At 35.3% G+C, this 24,820-nt stretch overlaps 1 protein-coding gene across 2 annotated transcripts; it reads right to left on the bottom strand.

The window, feature by feature from the left end:
- Positions 1-6,667: 6,667 nt before the first annotated feature.
- LOC136218502 (luminal-binding protein 4) lies at positions 6,668-9,997 on the bottom strand. Of its 2 annotated transcripts, XM_066005403.1 has the most exons (8): positions 9,833-9,997; positions 9,030-9,297; positions 8,731-8,945; positions 8,413-8,655; positions 7,854-8,333; positions 7,618-7,772; positions 7,458-7,540; positions 6,668-7,371 (listed from the first exon to the last, which is right to left on the bottom strand). In XM_066005403.1, exons 1-8 carry the CDS (start codon positions 9,888-9,890, stop codon positions 6,870-6,872), a joined length of 2,004 nt encoding a protein of 667 aa, XP_065861475.1. In that variant the 5' UTR covers positions 9,891-9,997; the 3' UTR covers positions 6,668-6,869. The 2 variants fall into 2 exon arrangements, with proteins under 2 accessions (XP_065861475.1, XP_065861476.1); XM_066005404.1 differs by lacking the exon at positions 9,030-9,297 and having other exon boundaries at positions 9,833-9,983.
- Between the last annotated feature and the right edge of the window lie 14,823 nt (positions 9,998-24,820).

Raw genomic sequence — 24,820 nt, 5'->3', positions numbered from 1 at the left:
TTTTTGATATCATCAGAGTCATGTAGCATAGTAGAGGAACTCGGATGAACGTGCAAAGTCAACGTAATCCTAAGCAAGAACATAAGCCGAGAGTAAACACTTTAGCCACTAAAATTGTGTGAATTGAGTGAACTACCTATGGTGAGATGTTTTACTTAGCTATCCCCTTAAGCTCGTGTAATTAAACATGTATCCTTTTCTTAAACATATGACCTTTGATAATTGAAATGCGGCTTTTGGATATCGTGTCTCTACTTTGTACTTCCAAATGCATGTAATTACAGATGCTCGAAATTGTGTCAGGCACCTAGTAAAACCAGGAGGTTTTCTAGCTTGCTTGTGATTGCGGGTTTAGTTTTTAGTTTACTTGGGGACAAGTAAAGCTTTAAAGTGTAAGGAGGTTTGATAGGGGTCAAAAAACTCTATCCTTTAAAGCTTTAAAGTGTGAGGAGGTTTGATAGGGGTCAAAAAACCCTATCCTTTAGTACGGTTTTAAGGACTATTTTGTATCTTTTATTTTCTTTTTATTTACTTTAATAGCAATTTATTATTGTTTTATCAATTTTAGGTTTTTAAATTACTTTTTAGCTTTTTATTAAATATTCCTAACTTTTGTCAAGTATTTTGTCACTTTTAGTAAATTAATCTCTACATGTTATTTTGAGCTTTATCTGTACCCAAAATTAAGAAATTAACCTACCAAAAATAAATCAAATTTGACTTGGTAATTAAAAAGAATTTTTGGTAGGATAATTAATTAATTTTGGGTGAATTATCTAAATAATATTTTATGAGATTATGTGCAGATTTTTAGAGATAAAGGTGGAGATTTTTAAGGATCAGAACGAGGACCCACTCGATGCATCAAATTCAAATAAAAATCATGCAGAATATTTTGGCAGATTTTTAGGCATTATCTTTGCGCTTTTTGTATTTAAATAATTAGATAATATTTGGAGAGTCATGAGAATAGCTCTTTATTAATTAGTCTTTCATTATGAAAGCTTTTTATTAATTGGTCTTTTATTAGGAATAGGTTTTATTAATTAGTTTTTTTTATTAGGAATAGGTTTTAGTTTTTCATTATAAATAGTTCCATTTGTTAGGAATTATTTTTTTATCTTTTATCTTTGTAAAAACCCTAGCTTCCACCTTGAGAAATCCTCTCCACCTCCTCCATCTCCTTCAACCTCCATTGAAGAAACCTCTGAAACTCCATTCACCGAGGATTGCTCAAGTTCCATCCTTAAGTCCTAGGAAGACGCCTGCATTGGTAGACAGGTTCCCTGAAAGGGATTTTTCTTCTCTTTTTATATTCTGTCTAGCCTCTGATCTATGCTATGAATCCTAGGCTCATTGTATCTTCGTGACAATACTTTTCACGTTTAATAATATTATAGTTTTGTTTTGTTCAATTTTTTTATTGCTTAAATCTTTGTCTTACGCTTTGTCTAATTGGTTTAACTCATTCGATAATCCTAATATTAAGTTGGCACATATTGCGAGCTGAATCTGACCTAGTCAGTACCTATAGGATTGACGACCCTATAGATGATTAAGCCCAAAGTGTTGAGCCTTAGAGCTAGTTTCGGCCTTACAAGGGAATCACGAACTAGGTACCTCAGAAGGATAGGTAGGGTTAATCGCCTCGAACACAAGTGACTTGGATTAGGTTTTAAATCCGTTGTCTAAACAATCTATTTTCATTATTATCGCATCACCCCATGTCCCTTTGGGCAATTACATTGGTAAAAGATCACTTAGGAGTATAATAATTTAGATAGGAGTAGAAGTAACTTAACTGGGAGTAGGTTAATTTAATCAAACCCAAATTCAAACCCCTCACAGCCTAAATAACACCTGAGACTGAGTAGATCGGTACTTACAGGAATAAATCATGTGGATTCGATACCTGGACTTGTCCATATTTTATTAGTTTATAACGACGGGGTACATTTATCCCTTAGTGAGCCTTCTGACTGGAGGCGCATCAATAAGTAGGTTTAATCGCCTTAGGCTTAAGCAACTCAGATTAGTTTATTGATTAATTGTTAAATTAGGTTGAAATTTATATTATCGTATCATTTTATTCACTGCTTGATTAAATTGTTTGGCTTAAGATCACTTTAGGAGTAGATTAACTTAAATACAACCCTCAATCTATCTTTCCACCGCCTAAATAACATTAAAAGCCTAGTAGTTTATTACTTGCGCTATAAATCTTGTGGATTTGATACCTGGACTTGGCTTGATTATTACTTGATAACGATGAAGTACACTTATCCCTTAGTGAGCCCTTAAGCGTCAACTCGGAGCGTATCATGTATTCCATAAGAGTAAATTCAAAGGTATCGGGATACTAGAGGCTTGCATTAAGAGAACTTTACAAATACCTAAGGATTCTTTTCACTGTTATGTAGTGTGATTCCTTAGGGTTAGATTGATATCTAGCACAATAGTATACTTAGAATTGTATATCTGGTCTACTGGCAGTAAGATAGAGTACGGAGCCAATCATACCTCTGTATAATTTGTTGTCTATTAACTTAACTGACTCATCTACTGAAAGTACGGTGTCAGTGCTTATAAGTGTGGAGATTGGCTTGCAATGCTCCATGTCATATTTCTTCAGTATTTCCTTGGCATATTTAGCTTGGTTAATGAATATTCCATTTTTACCTTGCTTGATTTGAAGTCCAAGAAAGAAACTAAGTTCTCCCATCATGGATATTTCAAACTCAGCCTGTATTTGCTTACTAAACTATCTACAAAGAGATTCATCATTAGCACTAAAAATTATATCATCATGCTAAAAGAGTATATTTACCCTTCGTCTTGATAAATAAGGTTGTATCGGATTTTCCTCTGATAAAATTCCTAGTAAGAAAGAAGTTTATTAAACGTTCATACTAAGCATGTGGTGCTTGTTTTAATCCATACAAAGCCTTCTTGAGTTTATAAACATCGTTTGAAAGTCTAGGGTCTTCGAACCTAGGATGTTGATTTACATAAACCTCTTCATTTATTAATCCATTGAGGAATGCACTTTTTACATCCATTTGAAATAATTTGAAATTCATATAGCTTGCATAGGCACATAAAATTCGAATAGCTTCTAACCTTGCTATCAGAGCGAATGTTTCTCCATAGTCAATACCTTCCTGTTGGTTGTACCATTAGGCAACAAGCCTTGCTTTGTTTCTGATCATATTTCCTTCTTCATCTAACTTGTTTCGAAATACCCATCTAGTTCCGACAGTCTTTTTGTTCTTTAATTGGGACACTAAGTCCCATACATCATTCCTTTTGAATTGATCAAGTTCCTCTTACAAAAATATCATCGAGTACTTATCACCTTCTGCTTCTGGAAAGTTCTTCGGTTCCAGGCATGTGATGAATGCAACATTATTCAGATGTCTCAGTTGACTTCTCGTCCTGACATCGTTCTAGACAGTATCGATTATGTTTTCCTTAGAATGACCTCCGGGGACTCTTACTTCTCTTAGAATAGTATTGTCTTCTAATGTGGGTGTTTTAACAATATCTGCATGAGTGATTTCATCAGCAAAAATGATTTCAGATTCGAGTTTACCTTCAGAGGTTCCGATAGGAAGAGGTTCCGTAGTCTGATTATTCTCAGTAGGTATGGAGGCTGGATCTTCTTCTTCTAAATTGCTGATGAGCTTCTCTACAAGTTAGCCTCATCGAACTCAACACGTACTGATTCCTCAAGTACGTGAGTTCGTTTATTGAAAATCCTATCGGCTCTACTGTTTGTTGAGTAGCCAAGAAAGATGGCTTCATCAGCCTTAGAATTAAACTTTATAAGATTTTCCTTAGTATTTAAAATAAAGCATTTGCAACCAAAAGCTCGGAAGTATCTTATCTTAGGGTTTCGCCCTTTCCATAGTTCATAAGGGGTTTTCTTTAGTATAGGTCTAACAAGAGCCCTATTGAGAATGTAGCATGTTGTGTTAACAGTTTCTCCCTAAAAATACTTCGAAAGCTTGTTTTCGCTCAACATCGTTTAGGCCATTTTGACAAGTTGTTCTTCCTCTCAACTACCCCATTTTGTTGAGGAGTTCTAGGAGCAGAGAAATTATGATCAATGCCTCTAGTTTCATAGAATTCATCAAACAGTTGGCTTTTGAATTCTCCACCATTATCACTTCTGATATGAGCGATTTTCAAGTCCTTATCATTCTCAATTCTCTTACAAAGGCATGAGAATGTTTTGAATGTCTCATCCTTGCTACTGAGCATGCAAGATGACCTATGTATATCGAGAATAGTCATCTACTACCACTAGTGTGAATCTTCTTTTGCCCAAAGTCAGAGGCTGAACAGGGCCAAAGAGATCTAGGTGCAGTAGCTCTAGAGGATGTTTGGTTGATACAAGGTTTTTAATTTTAAAAGATTTTCTTGTTTGCTTTCCATATTGACAAGCACTGCATATGTGATTCTTTTCAAATTTCAGTATTGGCAGATCTTCAACGAGTTGCTTTCTTGTTAATTTGGTCAGAAGGTCCATGCTTACCCGACTGAGTCTTTTATGCCATAGCCAATAATTATCTTCCTTTAAGACTAAACAAATTTCTTTTGAAAACTTATTTTCCATATTCAACATGAAAATGTTATTTATCCTAAGAGCATTAAGGATTAAAGAATTGGTCTTACTGTCAATAATTTGACATTTAGAGGCATCAAAGGTAACCCTTTTGTCTTTATCACAGAGTTGAGCTATGCTCAATAGGTTGAACTTTAGACCTCTGACATGGAGACTTCTTCAATAGCAGGGTTAGTTTTGATGGATCTTGAGCCGACTATTCTTCCTTTCTTGTCATCTCCAATGGTCTTCTGAAGGCAGAAATGGCTAGTTTCCTCATTTGGCATTTCAACAGAGAAACTAGAAGTTCCAGAGAAGAAACGAGGACGTCTTTCTTCACAACGAACACCTTCTGGATTCAAATGGCTAGTTTGAAGCTCTACCTATATAAGCAAAGCTCAAGATCAAATTCAAATAAAGCAATTCAAGCATCTACGAGATATATTGTAAAAAGTTAAAAACAGAGCAAAGTGCAAAACGCAAATCAACTTCATATTTGTGTAATTGATTAGAGAGAGGTTAGTTTAAATACATTTCTTCTCTGAAGAAACTGTAATCTTTCGATTGCAAAGCAGTAGTGATTTGTTGCTTCGGTTATAAGCAACAAAGAGTGAATTAGTTGAGTGTTGAGTGAAGGAAGGTACTTCATTCAAACTTAGGCTATTTTGTAAAGGTTTGTTCTCTACCTTTGAAAAAGATTAATAGTGGATTAAAGCTCAAAAGAAAGTATATAGACTGGACATAGTCAAGAGGCCGAACATATAAACCTGCTGAGTATTTCTTTCCTTGCTATTTGGCTTTACCTCTACTGAATTATTTCATGCTATGAATTTATCTCACACATTAATACTCTGAATATTCGTTGAACTGTGCATACGTTATAAATCTTCAGAACCTCTGATAAAGAGTCATCTTCTAAGTTGGGAATTGTCAGAAGCTGAAGTAATTTGAGTAGACTGAATTGTTGAAAACCTTAGTAGACTGAAATTACCTCTGATACTAAAGTTATCCTATGTGTTATATTGACTCAAGTAAGAGAAGTTTTTCAAGGTGTAAATTACTGAATAGTTCTATTCACCCCCCTCCATTTAGAACCAATCTACCTTATTAGGGACCAACATCGTATTCATATAGTAATAATAGTATGGATTACTCACGGAGATCACTTAATCTCGTTAATTCGACTTTTAAATGTTGATGCTAATATTTTTTGTTTTTCCTTTTTCGCATTTTCATAGTTGTTTTCGTTTTCTCTTTTTCGTTTTTTTCCACATTTTTCTTGCTTTCACCGTTTTTGTAAATTTATTGTTGTTCCTTTTTTTTTTGCTTTTTTCCATTTTCCATTTTTCTATTTTTTTTTTCGTTTTTCGTCTTTGCATTTTTATGTTTTTTCCATTCATACATTACACATTACATAAATTTGTAAAGAAAAATAGAGTGATGTGTTTGTGATTTCATGATAATAAATGTCCATGTAATAAGCATAACATACCAAACAACCTGAATTGTTAAAATTAAAGACACCATATACTTAAATGGTGAAATGTAAACTTAAGTTGAATTTGTTTTATTCAAATTCTAAATTAGCTTCAATTTCTAACCTTGAACAATTAATATCTTAAAATACTACATTTATACCCAAATATCAATCTCGGTGATTGAACATTTTCTTTATGATGGTATAATTGCTTTTCAAATCTTACCTTTGTGTCTTACAATCAAAGAAGTGATAATTCCCTAGTGACTACCACCAAATGACGTCGGGCAATGCTGATGAATAGATGCGACGGGAGCAAAATAACGTCTAGATCCTCCTCCATCATCACATTTGTCCAAATCAAAGTCCACGATGACATGGAAAATAGGTAGTTATACTATATAATGAATACATTCCCATAATTATGTTTACAATGAACAAGATTTGAATTCGTCACCGGAGAGGGTAACATGTGCCATTGATTCAAGGCAGTTCTTCACAGGAAGGAACCAATCATCAAAATCAAAATGTAATTTGACATTTGAAACAAGTGGTCAAAATAGGCGGTGGCTCATTCTGGCCAATTGAAGTGTCATCATCTAGAGAATTATATGAATGTGAAGTTGTTCTCAATTGTACTGAAACGGATAATAACTATACATCTCCAACTTTTAACTGCAAAATTGGACAGAGAGCAAACAAAATCCAAATCCAAATCATGTTCCTCTCTTCCTACTCTATGGCAACAGAATGAATTAATGCTAGAAAAAGAAAAATAAAAAGAATTTAAAGCTCATCATGGGAATCATCTTCATCTCCATCTGAATCACCTGTAGGAGGAGCTCCTCCAGACCTCTGATACACAGCAGTGATTATTGGATTGCACACAGCCTCCACCTCCTTGAGCTTCTCCTCATAATCCTCCTTCTCCGACGTCTGATTCTCATCCAACCACTCAAGGGCTTCCTTCACTGCACTCTCAATCTTCTCCTTCTCCTCCGACTTTAATTTGTCAGCCAGCTTGTCTTTATCACTCACCTGGTTCTTCATGTTGTATACATACGTCTCCAAGCTGTTTCGAGCATCAATTCTCTCCTTGGTCTTCTTATCTTCCTCAGCAAACTCCTCTGCTTCTTTTACCATTCTTTCTATCTCCTCTTGACTCAACCTGCCTTTGTCGTTCGTTATAGTAATCTTTTCTGATTTCCCTGATGCCTTGTCCTCTGCCCTCACATTTAGGATACCATTCGCATCAACCTCGAAAGTCACTTCTATTTGAGGACTTCCCCTGTTCAAATAACCAACCAATTATTCACAAATACATTCATTCAATTCAACAGATTACATTACATTTATTTAGGTATCAAGTAAAACCTTGGAGCTGGGGCAATTCCAGTTAAATCGAATTTCCCAAGAAGCCTGCAGTCCTTTGTTAGACTTCTTTCTCCCTCAAATACCTACCAAAGGAGAACGCACGGACATCAGCCACCCAATACAAGATAAAAACCCATTTTTTATATAAAAGTTTGCATACTTGAATTGTGACGGTTGTTTGTTGATCCTGATAGGTTGTGAAGACTTGAGACTTCTTAGTTGGGATGACTGTGTTTCTAGGAATCAATTTCGTCATCACGCCACCAACAGTTTCAATACCAAGAGTAAGTGGGGCAACATCTAAAAGAAGTATATCTGAACGAAAACCAGAGTCAGTATCTTTAACATAACAACTAAAAAAAATATCACACTGTAACGGCGGAGAAAAGAAAATACCTTTAGTTTCATCACCACCCTCTCCGCTCAAGATTCCTCCTTGAACAGCAGCCCCAAAAGCAACAGCTTCATCTGGGTTTACACCCTTATTGGGCTCCTTCCCATCAAAGTAATCCTTGAGAAGCTGTTGAACCTTGGGAATTCTGGTACTTCCACCTACAAGAACAATTTCATCAATCTGACGCTTCTCCAACCCTGCGTCTTCCATGGCCTTCTTAACTGGACCCATGGTCTTTCTGAACAGGTCATTGTTCAACTCCTCAAATCTAGCTCTGGTCAGTGGCTCAGACAAATCAACACCATCGAAGAGAGATTCAATCTCTACTCGGACTTGATGTTGGCTGCTCAAAGCCCTCTTGGCACGCTCTGCTTCTCTCCTAAGCTTTCCAAGAGCTCTGTTGTCCTTGCTGATGTCCTTTCCATGCTTCTTCTTGATGAATTTGATGAAGTACTCCATAATTCTCTGATCAAAATCCTCACCTACACATAGTAGGAAAAAGGAATACATTCTTCATGATACTGAAAAGCTAAACCAGATTAGGATAAATAGTAACCTCACCTCCTAAATGAGTATCTCCATTTGTGGCAAGAACTTCAAAAACACCGTTATCAATTGTCAAGATACTGACATCAAATGTACCACCACCAAGGTCAAAGACAAGAATGTTCTTTTCTCCCCCCTTTTTGTCCAAACCATAAGCAATGGCTGCTGCGGTTGGTTCATTAATAATTCTAGCAACATTCAAGCCGGCGATGACTCCAGCATCCTTTGTAGCCTGCCTTTGGGCATCATTAAAGTATGCTGTAAAGCACAAGAAATAATGAATTAAAGTCTCCAATCAAATTTTCTTAATTTTCCATATAAATGTCTAATTACCAGGTACAGTAACAACGGCATCCTTGATTTTCTTTCCAAGGAATGCTTCGGCTGTTTCCTTCATCTTTGTGAGAATCATGGCACTTATTTCCTCAGGACTGAAAACCTTGGTCTCTCCATCCTTGATTTTGACTTCTATGTAAGGCTTTCCATCCTTGTTGGCAAATTTGTAAGGAAGAAGCTTCATATCCCTTTGAACCTCCTTGTCATTAAACCTATAGTCAAAGCCAAGGTTAGATTTTGTTCGATAACAGAAACAAGGGTTTGCATAAAAAAGGGAAAGGACAAAGAAGCAATACTTTCTGCCAATAAGCCTCTTGACATCAAAGACAGTTCTCTGGGAATTGACAGCCGCTTGATTCTTTGCAGCCTCACCAATCAATCTCTCACTATCAGTAAATGCAACCCACGATGGGGTAATTCGGTTACCCTGATCATTGGCTATGATTTCGACATGCCCATTCTTGTAAACTCCCACACAAGAATATGTTGTACCTAGATCTATCCCAATCACTGTTCCTAGCTTGGCTGCTTCCTCTTTTGCAATGGAAAATGCAAATAAACTACCTGTTCACAAATTAATTTAAGTACCATTCCCTCTCGATTTTCGCAAATCAACATTAAAAATATACCATAATACAACAGTAGCATATCCTTCCATCCCCCCAGCCCCTCAAGTTCAAAGTAAAAACTATTTATTTTGCATTAAATTAAATGGTTGATTAACATGACCTCATTTTGAACTTTGACTCGATCTTAATCATCTGGCATTCGTTGTTCCAGGGAAAATAATAAACTACAATTTTTTTTATGATTCCGATTCCTAGTTTTATAAAACCAAATTAAATTAGTCATAGTTAACTTCATATATATATATACTATTAACTCAGAATTTTGCATGCAGTCCATTAAAAGTATAAACTAATCCCTAATATTGTCTTAACTTAGCAAAAAAAAAGATACGTGTCAGTACACTACACAGCTGCAATCATGAAGATCACATTCTAAAAAATTCATCGAATTTAGTTTCCTACACATGTGAGATCCAATGGATTTCATAAAAGAAATAATGTAGTCGTATTTTCTAACCAGAAAGACTAACCGGATAAAAGAATCGCAAGCAGAAAGAGAGACGGTTGTCGTCTCAAACCAGAGGCCATTACGCTTTATTCTTCTTGTTCTCTATGTGCCTTGAAACTGAAAAATGCTTGGATTTTGATTTGTTGTAGCGTGAGTGCAAGAGAGATAGATTTATGTTTTATACTTTTTGGCGAGGGATTTATGTTTTATATAGGAAACTTGATACCGTAACTGCAGGGGGGACCTGACGGAATGTGTCATACTTGCCTACCTGGATCAATTATAATTAACTTTGTCATTCTCCTTCCTTCTTACCCAATCACATTGGAGATCTCGCGTTGCCCCAATCCTCACCGTTCGTTGCCTTCTTTTCGATTTCTTTCATGTACGGTAAATAATTATAATACCCTCTACTTCTACTTTTAGAAATATTTGTTTTTATTAACTCATTTTTAAAAAATAATATTTAATGTTAGTTTAAAGATATTATATTAAAAATAAAAAAAAATAATTATAATTTAAAAAAATTAATAATATATTTTTTAAGTATATTAATTTCAATGTATATGTACTTCAAAAACTTTATTAAAACTAATTAGATTAAAATTAAAATTAAATAGATAATTTTTTATGTAATAACTAGGGGCAATTTTGGATTTTCATTTACAAAAAACAAGGTAAGGACTAAAGAATTGATTAAGATAAAATTTAAAGACCTTATAATAATATGATGGACTTACTAGTGTGTTAAACAAAAATATAAGGACCTTTTAATTATTTACCCTTTCATGTATTGCTTCTCTCATTAATTAAAATATTTTTTTGGTTAAAAACATATAGGTTGACACTGTCAATTTAACCGTTGAAAATTACAATAATTGATATTCTAAACAATATTAATTCTTTAATTTTTTTTAGTTTTAATCATTAGACGTTGTTTGATTAGAATAAAGAAAGTTAATATTTAGAAGAAGAAATATTCAAAAATAATAATTTTAAAAAATAAAAACTTTACTTTAAAAAATAAAAATGTGATTCCATGGTAAATATGATACTAAACCAATTTAATACTTGAAATTTCTATTTTGAAGTCATTAACGGTCTAATTGGAAATGTTAACCTAAAAGTCATTGATTTGTAAATGGAAAAAGATCCAAATCCTTTATTTTAACAAAAAAAAAAAAAAAACTCAGAGACACTCATTTGCAAATTAACAAAATCACAAGGTTTTTTTAAAATTAACCCTTGATTAATTAATAGGTAAGGTTGAAAATTGTCTCTAACATTCTTTGACAAGTACAAATTTACTGAAAACGGTAAAATGGTATCTTTAACGTTTTCAAATAAGATCAATTTTATCTCTATATAATAGAAAATTTGAACTAGTTGGTTTGATCGTTATTTGACTGTCATGTCGGACATTTCAAACAAATCGATACACTGAAAAAATTTCTTGTATTCCGTGTTAATTTTTATAGTTTTTTGTGATTAATGCATACATGACAGACTTAGTTGTTATCATTTTGGCAGGTTATTCGTAACTATATTAGTAATACAGTAAGTATTTTAAACATAATTCATGTATGAGGTTACAGTTAAATAATGGTAAACCAACTTGTTCATATTTTATGTCATGTAGGGATAAAATTCATCTTGCTTGGAAACATTATGAGTAAAATACCACCATTTTATACATTAGCGATAAATTTTCACTTTCTAAAAACCGATGAAGGAAAATTTGGACTTTATCCCTTAATTCATATATGTAAAAGTAATAAGAGATTCTTAACATGCTGATGTATCCTCAAATAATAAAACTTTATCCTTAACATTTATAATTTGGAGCAATTTTTCGCTCAGATAACTTTCATAGAGGCGGATATAGAGGTCACGAGGGTACTGGTACATCTCCGCCCATCGGGAACCACTCTTACCCATTCATATATCTTCATATATGATATGTTGGTTTCACCCTAATAGATGAAACTTTGTGCTTTTTTTTTTGTCTCAGTCTAGGCCAAAACAACGTAGTTTTAGCATACAAAAAAAAAAAAAACTTAAGACCACGCATATGGATTCAATTTAAAATTTTCACTCCAACGAGTCAAAGGCCGACTCTATCATTACTTAAGCCCAAAATTGCTTCAAATTGAAAACATTGCGAATAATTTTTTTACCATATATTATCATAGGAATGTATCTACACTTTCCTAAAAATATTAGATTAAATTTAAACCCGAGTAATAAAAGTGAAGTGACAACCATCAAACTTATATATACATATTAATTTATATGAGTATTCAGTTCGAGACTTGTCAGACACCGTTTAGATAGATCATTTCCTAATTAAAGTTTTTCGTATACTAAAAGCATCTCCAACATTAACTAGTTATTTGACTCTCTAAAATAATATAAAATAATAGTTTAGCCAAATTTATGTTTTGCTCCAACCATGCTAGCTATTTGACTCTCTATTTGATTATTTTATCATTAAAAGTGATTAAATTTTTTTTTTAAAAAAAAATAGAAAAAAGATACAAAAAGGAAAGAGAAAGAATGAATAAAAAATAGAAATAGCTAGCCAAAGAGACTAGCCAAATTTAGGTAGTGAAAATGGCTAGCTGTTTATTTTTAGAGAGTCATGTCACTTTGTTGGAGTGGTCACTCTCTAAATGGCTAGCTAAATTTAGCAATTTAGAGAACCACTAACTCGCCACCCGTGCTTTGCACGGTTTTTTATAATAGCACGGTATGTTTATTTTTATTTTCTTATGAAACTAATATATTTGTATTTTGGATTTGGATCCTCTCCTCTCCTGTTGATGAAAAACATGGGAGGTTAAGTCCAATAATTTCGAACCCTTCATTCAATATAAAGGGTTAGGATTAAAAGTTCTTAATATTTGAATATTTTATTTAATTGCATAACCAAATGAGAGTTAACTTTCTTTAACCATGCATGACCGTAATGACCACAACTAATAAGAATAGCAAAACATACCCCTAGGTAACATGCATATGGATGGAGTTGGAGTTAAATCACAAGTATGAAAATCTATAGGCTCAACTCTGAATGTGTCTGCTTGCATTTTCGATGCATCTTACTTTGGTTATTCCATTAAATTTGTTAAACTACATGTATCATAACCTAAAACATACACTGACATGGGAAAAATATTCTAATTATTGAATCTAAGGATAGAAATACTTAATATTCATAACAGACGAACAAAAAAAGCTGAAATATATTTGTGATTTCTTGACAATATTTTAACCTTACAAAGTAGCATAGAGTAAAATTGTAAAGTAAAATGACATTTCAAATTCAAAACCCTTAAACATGTACCTTTGTGATCTTTTAATTAGTTAAGCAAATTTTATGAAAACATAGAATTCATATGTGCTTTCAAAGGAATCTTAGCATGCTCTTATTTATTGAAGTGAAACCTTTGACTACTTGAAGTGAAACAATTATCTTATTGATTGATTTATTTTACATTTTAGAATGTTGTATTGGAATTGTGGCTAGTTGTTGTTGATCTATTGCATGTGGGTAGCATAACTGTTGGTGTGCCCTAATTCTTAGACATTGGTTCTAGACCATGTATTAAACATTATGTATATTGTTTGGATACATTGTATAAGTGTTATATAAATAAAGGCATTAATCTATTCTGTTTGTATCTTGTGCTATGAAAACATGTATGCAGTATCCATTAATTGATAATCATAAACTTGTTTGAGGCCTATTCTATTCGTGTGAATGAATATAACCAAAGGTTTATACGTCTAGTATCTGTGCACTTGTATTGAACATACCACTACAACACTTGTATAGTCATATATGGATATAGGTACGCATTGATGTAGCTCAATGCGGGACTAGACCGATCCTCTCTAGAAAGATTCATGGTGGACGTGGCATTGATCTTTCTAAGTGTAGAACTCTATTATCTCCATACCTGATTTCATTATAGTAAACAACGTGGAATCCCATTCACTTTGATATACGCCTAATAGGTCCATAACAGGATGTCAAATATGGGTATGTTGGGTGAATCGTTGAACACGTTGTTATGGATAAGTGAAGTGAAGCAATAACCACTCACCTAACAGTGAGCTGATATCACCGGCCACTTGATAAGTGGAACTAAAGAAGTGAATGACCATACTCTGATAAGTAGTTTAGTTATCTGATTCATCAGTTCATTTTTTATCAAGAAATATAATAAACCGCACAGAGAATCACAACCACAATGTCTCTAGTTTATAATATAGATATGCAATTAGTAAGAGATTCTAAGAAATCATCTACTGGGTTTCATATGTCATCTTAAGACGGTTGAAATCATTTGTATCAACCGGGGACCGTAATGGTTTGCTAGAACCCACTTACGGTAATTGGAATGGAACAAGTTAATTAATTGCTAATTAATTGAGATAAGGGACAATTTATTAGTTGTTAAATAACAAGTTAATCAATTCGGTATTTAATTTGGTTATAGTTAATTAATTAAATTTCCTAATGTAATTAATTAATAAATAAATTAATTAGATTGCATATGATTAATTATTAATTGAATTATAATGCAATTTAATTCTTTTGGGCCTTAATAATAATTGTGGATAATTAAATTATGGGAAAAGTACAAAAACAAACATTGTGGTTTTGATCATTTTCAAACATAAACTACGTGACTTAAAAGTTTGCAAAATGATACCTTATGGTTCATTCTGTTAGTAAAGGCAGTCCAAACTGACTAACGGTGTTAAAAAAAAGTCAAAAGTCAAATGACAAAGAGCTATTTTGATCTTTATATTTATTTATTTTATAAATTAACCCCCTTATTATCTAATTATCACAAATAAACCTCAAAATAAAAAGAAAATATCAAATTCACCATCTCCTCCTTCTCTCACATATATCTTCAATTTATTTTCATTCTCTCTCTAAACACACACTCTCCTTCTCTATTTTCTCTCTCTAAACACAATTACTCTCTCTCTCTTTATTTTCTCTCTCTAAAATCGGAAAAAGCAAGAAACATGAATATGCAAACACAAAGATCTAGATGCCTTTTCAGAATAAATTGGAAAAGCTACTATGAGAAAAGAAAGTTATGATTTCGGTAAACCTTCCATGGTTATCAGCTACAGCAAGAAAAGCCAGTGCTATAATAGGTGCATTCCTGGTCAGAGCTACATGCTCGATGGAAAATCAGAAGATACCAAGAAGGCAATTATTGGACTTGTTGTGGTAAACTTGCTGAGATTTTTCTTTCCTTTCTTAGTTCTAGAAACTAAAGGGAGGTCGTTCGAGGAAATCTCCGGTGACGACAAAGATCTTGAAGGACATGCTGATGAGAATGGTACTAGAAACTACAATGGTACTGATGAAATGACTTAATTCTTATCTGTCACTAAATTATGATAGAAATGAATAAATTTGGCTTAATTTGTAAGGTTTCCATTGTACTGAAATATTTTTCTAATTATAAGTAACATTTATAATTTTCTTTATCTTATTGGTGTTTGTACATATTGTTATTAATCCCAATATCATCCATGTCCAAATGTTACATTTAAATTTATTTTTAGAGAGAGAAAATAGAGTGGGAGAGTTTTTAGAGAGAATGAAAATAAATTATAGAAAGATGTGAGAGAAGGAGGAGATGGTGAATTTGATTTTTTTTTTTTGGAGTTTGTTTGTGATAATTAAATAATAATTTATATTGATGGGCAAGAATACTAGCTTTAAAAGTAGTTGATATCGGGGTCCGGATGCTGCAGCCATCCAGTGAATTGGCTATCACAAGTAGTCCAATCCGCAGCTAATCTAGATTCCATCGATTTTGACGCCTCAATAACCAAATGAATGCATCGATGTGCTAATTCAAGAAAGAAAATCCATCAAATATACATACTCTTCACAAGAAATAAGACAATATAAGAAATCTAATTTGAAATTATCCTTACCTCCCCGTCCTAGTAAGCACCAAACATCTCAAGTTGTATAAACCACGATATGTCTAGTTGTAGAAAGTATGTCCCTCCCAACAATTTTTTCGATTTTTAATCGCACCAGGACCTACCCCCAACCTAGAGTAGCTAGGTGGGGAAGTAAAATTAATCCTTGTTCATACATTGGTTCTCTCATACAAATGAGCCACTTCAAATAGGTTCATTGCTCCGGTCCAAAATATGATTAATCCAGCATGAGCTACACGAGCTCCCAGAATCTTACCGGATAAATTGATAAGTCGCGCATTCCCGATCCACCAACTCTTCCAAGTCTCATAAAGCACGATATCATCATAAACAAGCCGATCAACCCATGCTTTGGGCTTGTTGTTTATAATGTTAATCGCACCTGCTTTCCTTCCTCACACACCTACCATTTTTCTTACCTTGAGCTGTGAAAGGTGTTTTTACGAACCGTGAAGGTCTCTTTTCACGCACCTCTTTATGCAACTTTCCACCTCGTCTATATACTTGTTATTTTTCAATCTCATCCTAAATGCCAATAGACAATACAAAAACAATTTTTTAAGCAATGAACAAAACAAAAAATACATAAAATCACAACCAGTGGCGAATCCAGGATTTGAGGGAGCGGGGGGCAAAATTCTATGTAAAAAAATTTTAGACAAAAAATGTAAAATTATTCAATTTTTTATATCAAAAATGCAAAATTGTTCAATTTTTGGTGACGAAAAATAAAAAATCGTTCAATTGTCATGCATTATTTTCATGATTTTTTTATAAAAACGTAAATTATAATGTTTCCGACTCGTAATCATCCATTTCCAGGATTCTCGGGGTTGTTACGCATCAAATATCCCTAACGTTTTGGGTCAGGTGCAATTTTACCCCTAACATCTAAAATGGTGCAATTTTACCCCTAATGTTTGTAGCCAAAAGCAATTTTATCCCTAACGTTGATAAACTGGATCAATTTCAGACACTATTATAAAATACAGTCATTTTTTTCTTTATTTTGCACCAATTTTACCTCTAACGTTGATAAATTGGATCAATTTCAGACACTATTATTCATGACTGAGAAGACAGTTTGATGAATTATTTCTCAAATTGACCCAATTTATCAATGTTAGGGGTAAAATTGCTCTTGGCTTCCAACATTAGGGATAAAATTGTACCATTTTACACGTTAGGGATAAAATTACTCCTGACCCAAAACATTAGGGGTATTTTTGCACTTTAACCCTTATTTTTGGATTTTAATTTTTTTTTTAATGGGATGAGGGGGGGAATGCCCCCTTTGACCCCCCTACATCCGGCCCCGATCACAACTATGGTTTGCTATATGCTTAACTATGGCTTCACTACTAATACCATAAAGAAAAACTACGGCGGCTTCTGTATCATCACTCAAATTCATAACTTTATTCTGTCAAAACATAAACGAATACACTATTAAGTCACATATTTTTCAAGTAAATATTAGTAAGTATTTTGAGTTATATACCTTGATAGGAGTCATTTGTTGTGTCTCGGTATCATCACTAACTTGATACACATCTTCAATATTCTCTTCTCCATTTTCTTGCCCCCGGTCTCCTTCTGTTTTTCTTCCCTCCGGTCCTTTTCTACATTCTCTCCCTTCCGCTCTTCTTTCCGCTCTCCCATTATCTTTTCCATCATCTTTGCCATCTCTCTCCTACGCTCCTCCCTCAACTCTGTCATCTCTCTCTTATGCTCCTCGTTCATCTCCATCATTTTTCCCATCAACTCCTCCGTCACTTCCGCCTTCAACTTTATAAAATGACTCCGCATCGCTGCCCTTTTCTCTTCTTCAGTAATTTCTTCTACATCCCCTCTAACATCTCCAATCTTCTTACTCCTCTTCTCGCTTATACTCCTTTCCTCCTCATCCTCCACATCATGTCTGTCGATTTCTTCTACTTCATCGTCCCCTCCTCCTCATACATCCTCCCCCTCCCATTTTCCTCCTCATTATCCTTATACTTCTCGAAAAGTACCTCAAGGTCCATAACACACCTTTCTATGTAATCCTTGAGTGACTTATACCATACACACGCTTCTTCAATTGCCTTAACCATAAGTGCAGCTTCTGGCCCATCGGATGACTGAAAAACATAAAACCAAAGTCGATAAACACAAAACAGATAAACACAAAACCCTAAAACCAATAGAAATTGCATAAATATCGGATATTGTATTACTTCCATTAAAAACATTTGATGCTTCTTTAAAAGTTGGATTTTTGGAAGTTATCCATCTACTTTGATAACATCCAGATATTATCCTTGGGGCAAATCCATAAAAATCCATAAGTAAAAGGATTAATTGGTAATAAAGCTCCGCCACAAAATAAGATCTGCCAAGTCAATGATGCTGAAGCAGATCCGAATAACACACACTGACCCTAGGGGTAAGTTTAGGCCAAACTGGCAAAGACCGTTTCTCGTGAAGAAGATACTAAGCAAAGGGGCGGTGAAACTAACCACGATGGATGACATTGAGTTCTCCGAACCTACCAATCTGGATAGGCTTAAGAAATACTTTTCGTAAAAAAAAAAGAAAAGAAGAAAGAAGAAATAAAAATTCCCGATAGGTTGAAACCCCGCAAAGGGCGATCTATGCAACAATAAGGGACATCCCAATGAGTGAAAACCCAAGGGGGCACTCATTTGAAAATTTCGGGATAATAAAAGGAGAGTTGAAAAATCGTTGGGATCCGAAAATCGAAAAAAGGCGGGTCCTGGTAACAGTAGTTATATTTTGAGCAATTACAAAAATAATGTATAATTGGCTAAGTATTCCTATTGCTTGTAAATAAATGAAGACATGAATATATTTGAAGAGAATGATTGGAATAGTTATGATTGACTGCATGCGGGGTGATCTAATCATTAGTTTTACCTCCTTTCATAAAGCAAGCTTTATTAAAACCCCACCCAAACCGAAAAGCCACAATCAATCAACTTCATTAAAGAGTACAAACCCCACACAAGGATTATGGGAAAGCATAAAATGGTACAACACCTACTACCAAGTGGTCATCATAAGCCAAAATCTTAACCCTCCTAAGTCCTTCGGCCAGCTCCAGCATTCAAAGCCAAGACCATTGCCTTATAGGAATCGTCCATGACAAAGTTGGTCCCAAACCTCGGGACGAAGTGTGAAGAAGTCCACGAAGCAAGAGCCTCCGGAGTATAATTAGGCCAAGAGCGACAACTATAGGTATCCGAGCGGTTGTCCCACTTAACCTCCAGGGTCGCCATATCCCGGGCTGTTAAAGGATGGACCTCTATCGTCCCCAAGTCAGGGGTAAAGGCTTGGGGCACATTGTATTGGCGCGACACCCGGGGGGGATAATAGCAAGAGGATGAGCGAAGACCAGCGCAAAACATTCTCCGCCCACCAAAGCCGGTCCAAACCCTAGTCAAACGCCACCAGGGGCACATCCACATGATATCCTGATCGGAAATGACCTCTAAGAAAACTCTTCATTGCTCAAAGGACAAGCCTCGCACCCTCAAGGTCCGATGGAGGTGCCACTTTGGTGAATATGACGAGTAGGGTCCGCTGAGGTCATACCGAGTCAAAGAGGGAGTCATCATTTGAAACTTCTCTTGAAGCCAAATCTAAAAAGGAAAGGAAGAAGGAATGAACAAATGGAACTCAAGGAGATATATACTGAAGCGTAGAGTATACCTGAAGCAGCAAAAGGCTCCCGGACAAACGAGAGGATCGTCTAGCCATCCCACTTCTATGGCAGTCATCCAGGCCTAACAGTGTCTCCATGAGGATGGTGGGATAAACAGAGTAACTGTTTCCCATCTGAGGGAGCAAAGTCAGAATATGGTAATCCCCCTTTCCTGTAGAGGATACTAGGAGGTAATGGCTGAGAAGGAGAAATCTCACCGAGTTATTGAAATCAACAGTTGAGGGGGAGATGCTCAGTGTATGAGAGAGGAGATCCGGCAATTTGACGAAGTGGCACTAGTCCGTTAGAGAATGAACCCTTGCTTTGGAAAGCTCGAGGAGGGAGCACATCAATCTCGGGTACGAGGGGTTAAGATCGGGAAAGGCCAGTCGAGGAGGGGTAACAAAGTGAAAGTCCATAATGGCCTCAAACTCTTCTAAGAGGGGACACCGCTCATGGGGACCGAATCGAAACACATGGTAATCAGGGTCCCAGAAGGTGATGGTAGCTCAGATTAAGAAAGGATCTATTTTGACTTCACGTAAATATTTTAAGCTAGCTAGTTGTGGACAATCAAGAGTGTCCCAATCTAGATGGCGCATAAAAGAGCGAAGAACATCAGATTTGGAATCAGCCATGATGAGAAGTGTGAGAGAAATAAAGAGGGGGAAGCCTTTTTTATAGGCAAATGGAATGATGTCATGGGCGTGAATGATGTCATGGGCGTAAGGGCAGGCAATGTCGTGGGCGTAAGCGCAGGTGATGTCATGAGTACGAGGAATATTAGGGAAATAAACTTAAATGATGTATTAAAAGGCGAAAAAGAGTCAGAAATACCGGGACGGGCGAAAGCCTGGTTCAGTGGAAGAATACAGTGGGGATGCTAGTCGACGGGAGACAACCAGAAGGTTGAAATTGCTGTAAAACGTCATTTGTGCGCATTCATTTCATACACACATGCATATACCACTACACACATATAAAAAAACAAACAAACAAGAATAAGGGGTGATCCCAGATGACGGTGAAAATTTACAAAACAGTGGCGCCAGTCAAAACACAGACGACAGTCAACATAAAAATAATTTTTGGTCCAAAAAGCTTCTAGACAAAAATCTAGGAGGACTCCAGTCAGCAATAACAGTATGTGAAATAGTGACACCAGCCAAAATACAGACGACAGTATGTCAAAATCCAAGATCGCTCGAAGGATCACTCACTTAATGGTCGATTTATAGGCTAGGATTCGAATGGTCGATTTAGAGATCTGCAAAACAAGAAAGCGTCTGCGATTGATGTAGAGATTAGGGTCGAATGGTCGATTTGGAGAACTGCAAACAAGAAAATGCCTGCGATCGATGTAGAGATTAGAGTCGAATGGTCGATTTGGAGATCTGCAAAACAAGAAAGCGCTTGCGATCGATGTAGAGATTAGGGTCGAATGGTCGATTTGGAGAACACTTGCGATCGATGTAGAGATTAGGATTGAATGGTCGATTTGGAGATATGCAAAACAAGAAAACGCATGCGATCGATGTAGAGATTAGGGTCGAACGGTCGATTTGGAGATCTGCAAAACGAAAGAACGCCTGCGATCGATGTAGAGATTAGGGTAGAATGGTCAATTTGGAGATCTGTGAAACAAGAGAACGCCTACGATCGATGTAGAGATTGGGGTCAGATGGTCGATTTGGAGACTTGCGAGGAAAAACCGCGCTGGGAGATCTACGCTTGCGGTCGATTTGGAGGTGTACAACGTAAAGATCAAGTATTCAGGGAGTCATCCTCCCACTCTATATATGTCTTTTACTTTAATATATTTCGCATTGCATGTGTTGCATTCACAAAAAATGTTTTTCAAAAAAGCACACACATCACTGTCAAAAATAGAAAAGTATGGGCAACTATAGACATTGAGTCGGAGGACCTGTGACGAAAACCCGCGGCTGAGGCGGTTGATTCTACTAATTTGAAAATTTAAAGATAATAAAATTGATAAAAAAACCCGCGGAGAGACGGCGCTTGCAAGCTCTACGAGCAGACTCGGTATCTCCCGGATAACGTCAAGTATTTTTACCGTTTTTTTATATAGGCGGATATACCCCGGTGGTCGGACGTCGATCAGTGAACGGCGGATGCAGCGCCCGGCGTGCCGAGCATCGCCCGGCACGCTGGATGCACATCTGTCGAGCGTTGGGCGCACGCCCAATAATGTTGGGCAGACGCATGCTGGCGTCGAGGCGGGCGTCCCCGACGGACGTTGGGCATACATGCCCAACCTTAGGATCCGTGCCTATAAAAGGCACGAATCCCAATGTAATGAAATGGGCCTTTTTTTGGAGAAGGAGGATTTTTTGGGAGAAAATTTTAAAAAAATATATTTTTCTAAAAAAATTAAAATTTTGAAAAAGTTAAAAATTGGACAAAATACAAAAAAACACCAAAAACCTTAACTGTGGAATCAACCGACTTCGACTGTCAATATCGATTTAGAGGTATTATCCGAGGACTAGACTCGTTCAATTTATTTATTTCGTTTATTTATTTATTTTATTTATAGCTTTATTTATTTATTTATTTTATTTATAGTTCTAGTTTTTTATTTTATTTGTCACTTTCATTTACTCATTTCTATTTATTTGTTTATTTTCCGTTTCGTATTAAATAAATATTTGGGTTTTGATTTAAAATAAAAAAACCTCGTTTCGAGTCTCAAGTAGTTCGGGACTAAAACGTTGTAGATTTTGAATTTAAAAGTGTTTTTTAATTAACGTTTTAAAATAAAACATCGTTTTGGGAGTCTCCGTTATAGACTATGACTCGATTTGGGTAGTTCGGACACCAAAATGATAGAATAGATTAGATCTAAAGTCTTTTAATAAATCTGGAAAGTATAGGGACTGATTCTATAACTTCGTCGTTTCTGTCAGTAAAAGCAGTTTAGCGACGGATTTCCGTCGCTAAAGCTGCTGAAACTTAAAAAAATGCCTTTTTAAGCCATTTTTCTTACCTTTTTGACAATTGTTCTTATATATATGTATATATAACTATGTAACATATTTATTAAAATTATTTTGGAGGTATATAACTAATAATTACTTATTATGTATTTACTTATTATATATTTGGGTATCATTTATACTAATTTGGCTTTGTGAAATTGTATATAAGTTTTCTCTAAATTCATTTAAACTATATTAATTATTATTTTTTTTGGGTTATTTACTTGGGCCTTTTGGGATAACTAATTAATAAATATTTTTTGAGTTTAGTAGATATTATTTTGGTGTTAATATTAGGGTGTACATTTTGGGTTGGTAATTTCTATATATTTATTATGTAAAAACCAGGGTTAAATGTTATTTTTCTATTTATGAACCTTATTTATTCTTTTTACTTATTTTTAATTAAAATTAAGGGTTTACTACACTTAGTATTATTTTCATTATCATTATTACATATACATAGTTATAGTATATATTATTTCTTCACTAATTTTTAATCTATAGGTATAATTACCATTTTTACTAAAAATGTATATCTATATTTATTCTTCTTCTTTTGACATTTATATGTATATACTTCAAATATATTTGGTTGGGTGAGTTTTTGGGTTAGTTTGTTCATTATGGTAATTATGTTTAAGTGAGAATTAATTTGAAGGAAAATGGGAAAAATGAATCACAAAAAAGGAATTTCAATTTGATTATTTAAATTAAAAGCATTTAGAGGCTTTCAAGATGTAAATGAGAGTTTTCTTTTTCTTCTTTTCCCATTCTAGATGCATATAGCTTAGGAGAATATTCGCATGTCATAATTTACCGATTCTTCTCTCCATCTCCCTCATTCTTCTACATACTCTAATTTAGGTAAATGGGCGATTCTTTACTAAAATGGCTTTCAATAATATGTGCTCAAAACGGCTTTCAAAACGAGAAAGAAAAGGTTTCAAATGAATTTTAAACTTAAAGAAATATGCGATTAGTCCGTTAGTGCCTAAGGTGTTAAGTAGGAGGTCGGTGGTTCAGAACCGGGCGATGTCGGGGTGCCTAGTAGCGTTTCTCTGGAAAGGAGCTAGCCTTCTCGGCTCGTACCCAATTTCCTGAACCCTCACCGGTCTCCCGCAAGGGATCGATGTTCATTTCCCATTCGTGGTGGCGACTCTTCCATACTCCGAGCTCCGGTCCTACCGAGTAGCTTGATTCCTAGATTGGTTGATTTCAGCGCCAATCATTGCATCTGTCGTCAACGGTGTCTATCCCCAGGTCTTCTGGGCGAGGCCTGACACCTACAATAGCTAGCAATTCTTTTTCAGTTATTGAATAGTTCTGTTGTGCCTCATTTAAAGTTTGCTAGCATAAAAAATTGGGCGGAAAATTGTATCCACCCGCTGCCCAAGATAGGATCCTACAGTTAGGTCACTGGCATCACACATTAATTCAAAGGGAAGGGACCAATCCGGGCTTACCATGTCAGGTGCATCAATCAATTTCTTTTTCAACAATTCAAAAGCATTCATACATTCATCATTAAAATTAAAATCAACGTCCTTAAGTAATAATTAAGTGAGGGGTTTGGTGATTTTTGAAAAATCTTTTATGAATCTTCTATAAAATCCTGCATGTCCCAAAAAGCTCCTAACCATTTTACGTTGGTAGGTGGAGGCAATTTTTCTATCACCTCAATTTTTGCCGGATCGACCTCAATCCCTTTTCTCGACACCTTGTGTCCTAACACTATATAGTCTCGGACCATAAACTGACACTTTTCCCAATTAAGTGCCATATTTGTGTCTTCACAACGTTCTAAGACACGGTCCAGATTTTTAAGACACTGGTCGAATGAAGGTCCCACAACATTAAAATCGTCTGTGAAAATTTCCATGAACTCTTTGACCATGTCAGAAAAGATAGACATCATGCAACGTTGGAATGTGGCAGGAGCATTGCAAAGTCCGAAGGGCATCCGTCTATATGCAAAAGTTCCGTAGGGACAAATGAATATGGTTTTCTCTTGGTCTAAAGGATCTACATGAATTTGCATATAACCGGACAGCCCATCTAGAGTGCAGAAAAACTCATGTCCTGCCAAATGTTCCAACATTTGATCAATAAACGGTAAAGGGATGTGGTCTTTACGGGTGGCATCATTCAATTTTCTATAATCTATGCATACACGCCAACCCGTAACCTTTCTAGTTGGGATTAATTCTCCTTTTTCGGTTTCCATTACCGTAGTTCCCCCCTTTTTGGGCACACATTATACCGGGCTTACTCATTGACTATCAGAAATTGGAAAGATAATACTTGAGTCGAG

Source organism: Euphorbia lathyris, chromosome 2, assembly GCF_963576675.1.
Source record: "Euphorbia lathyris chromosome 2, ddEupLath1.1, whole genome shotgun sequence".
NCBI lineage: Eukaryota > Viridiplantae > Streptophyta > Magnoliopsida > Malpighiales > Euphorbiaceae > Euphorbia > Euphorbia lathyris.
Note: the sequence above shows the minus strand (reverse complement) of the source record. Positions and strands in the feature narration are given on the sequence as shown.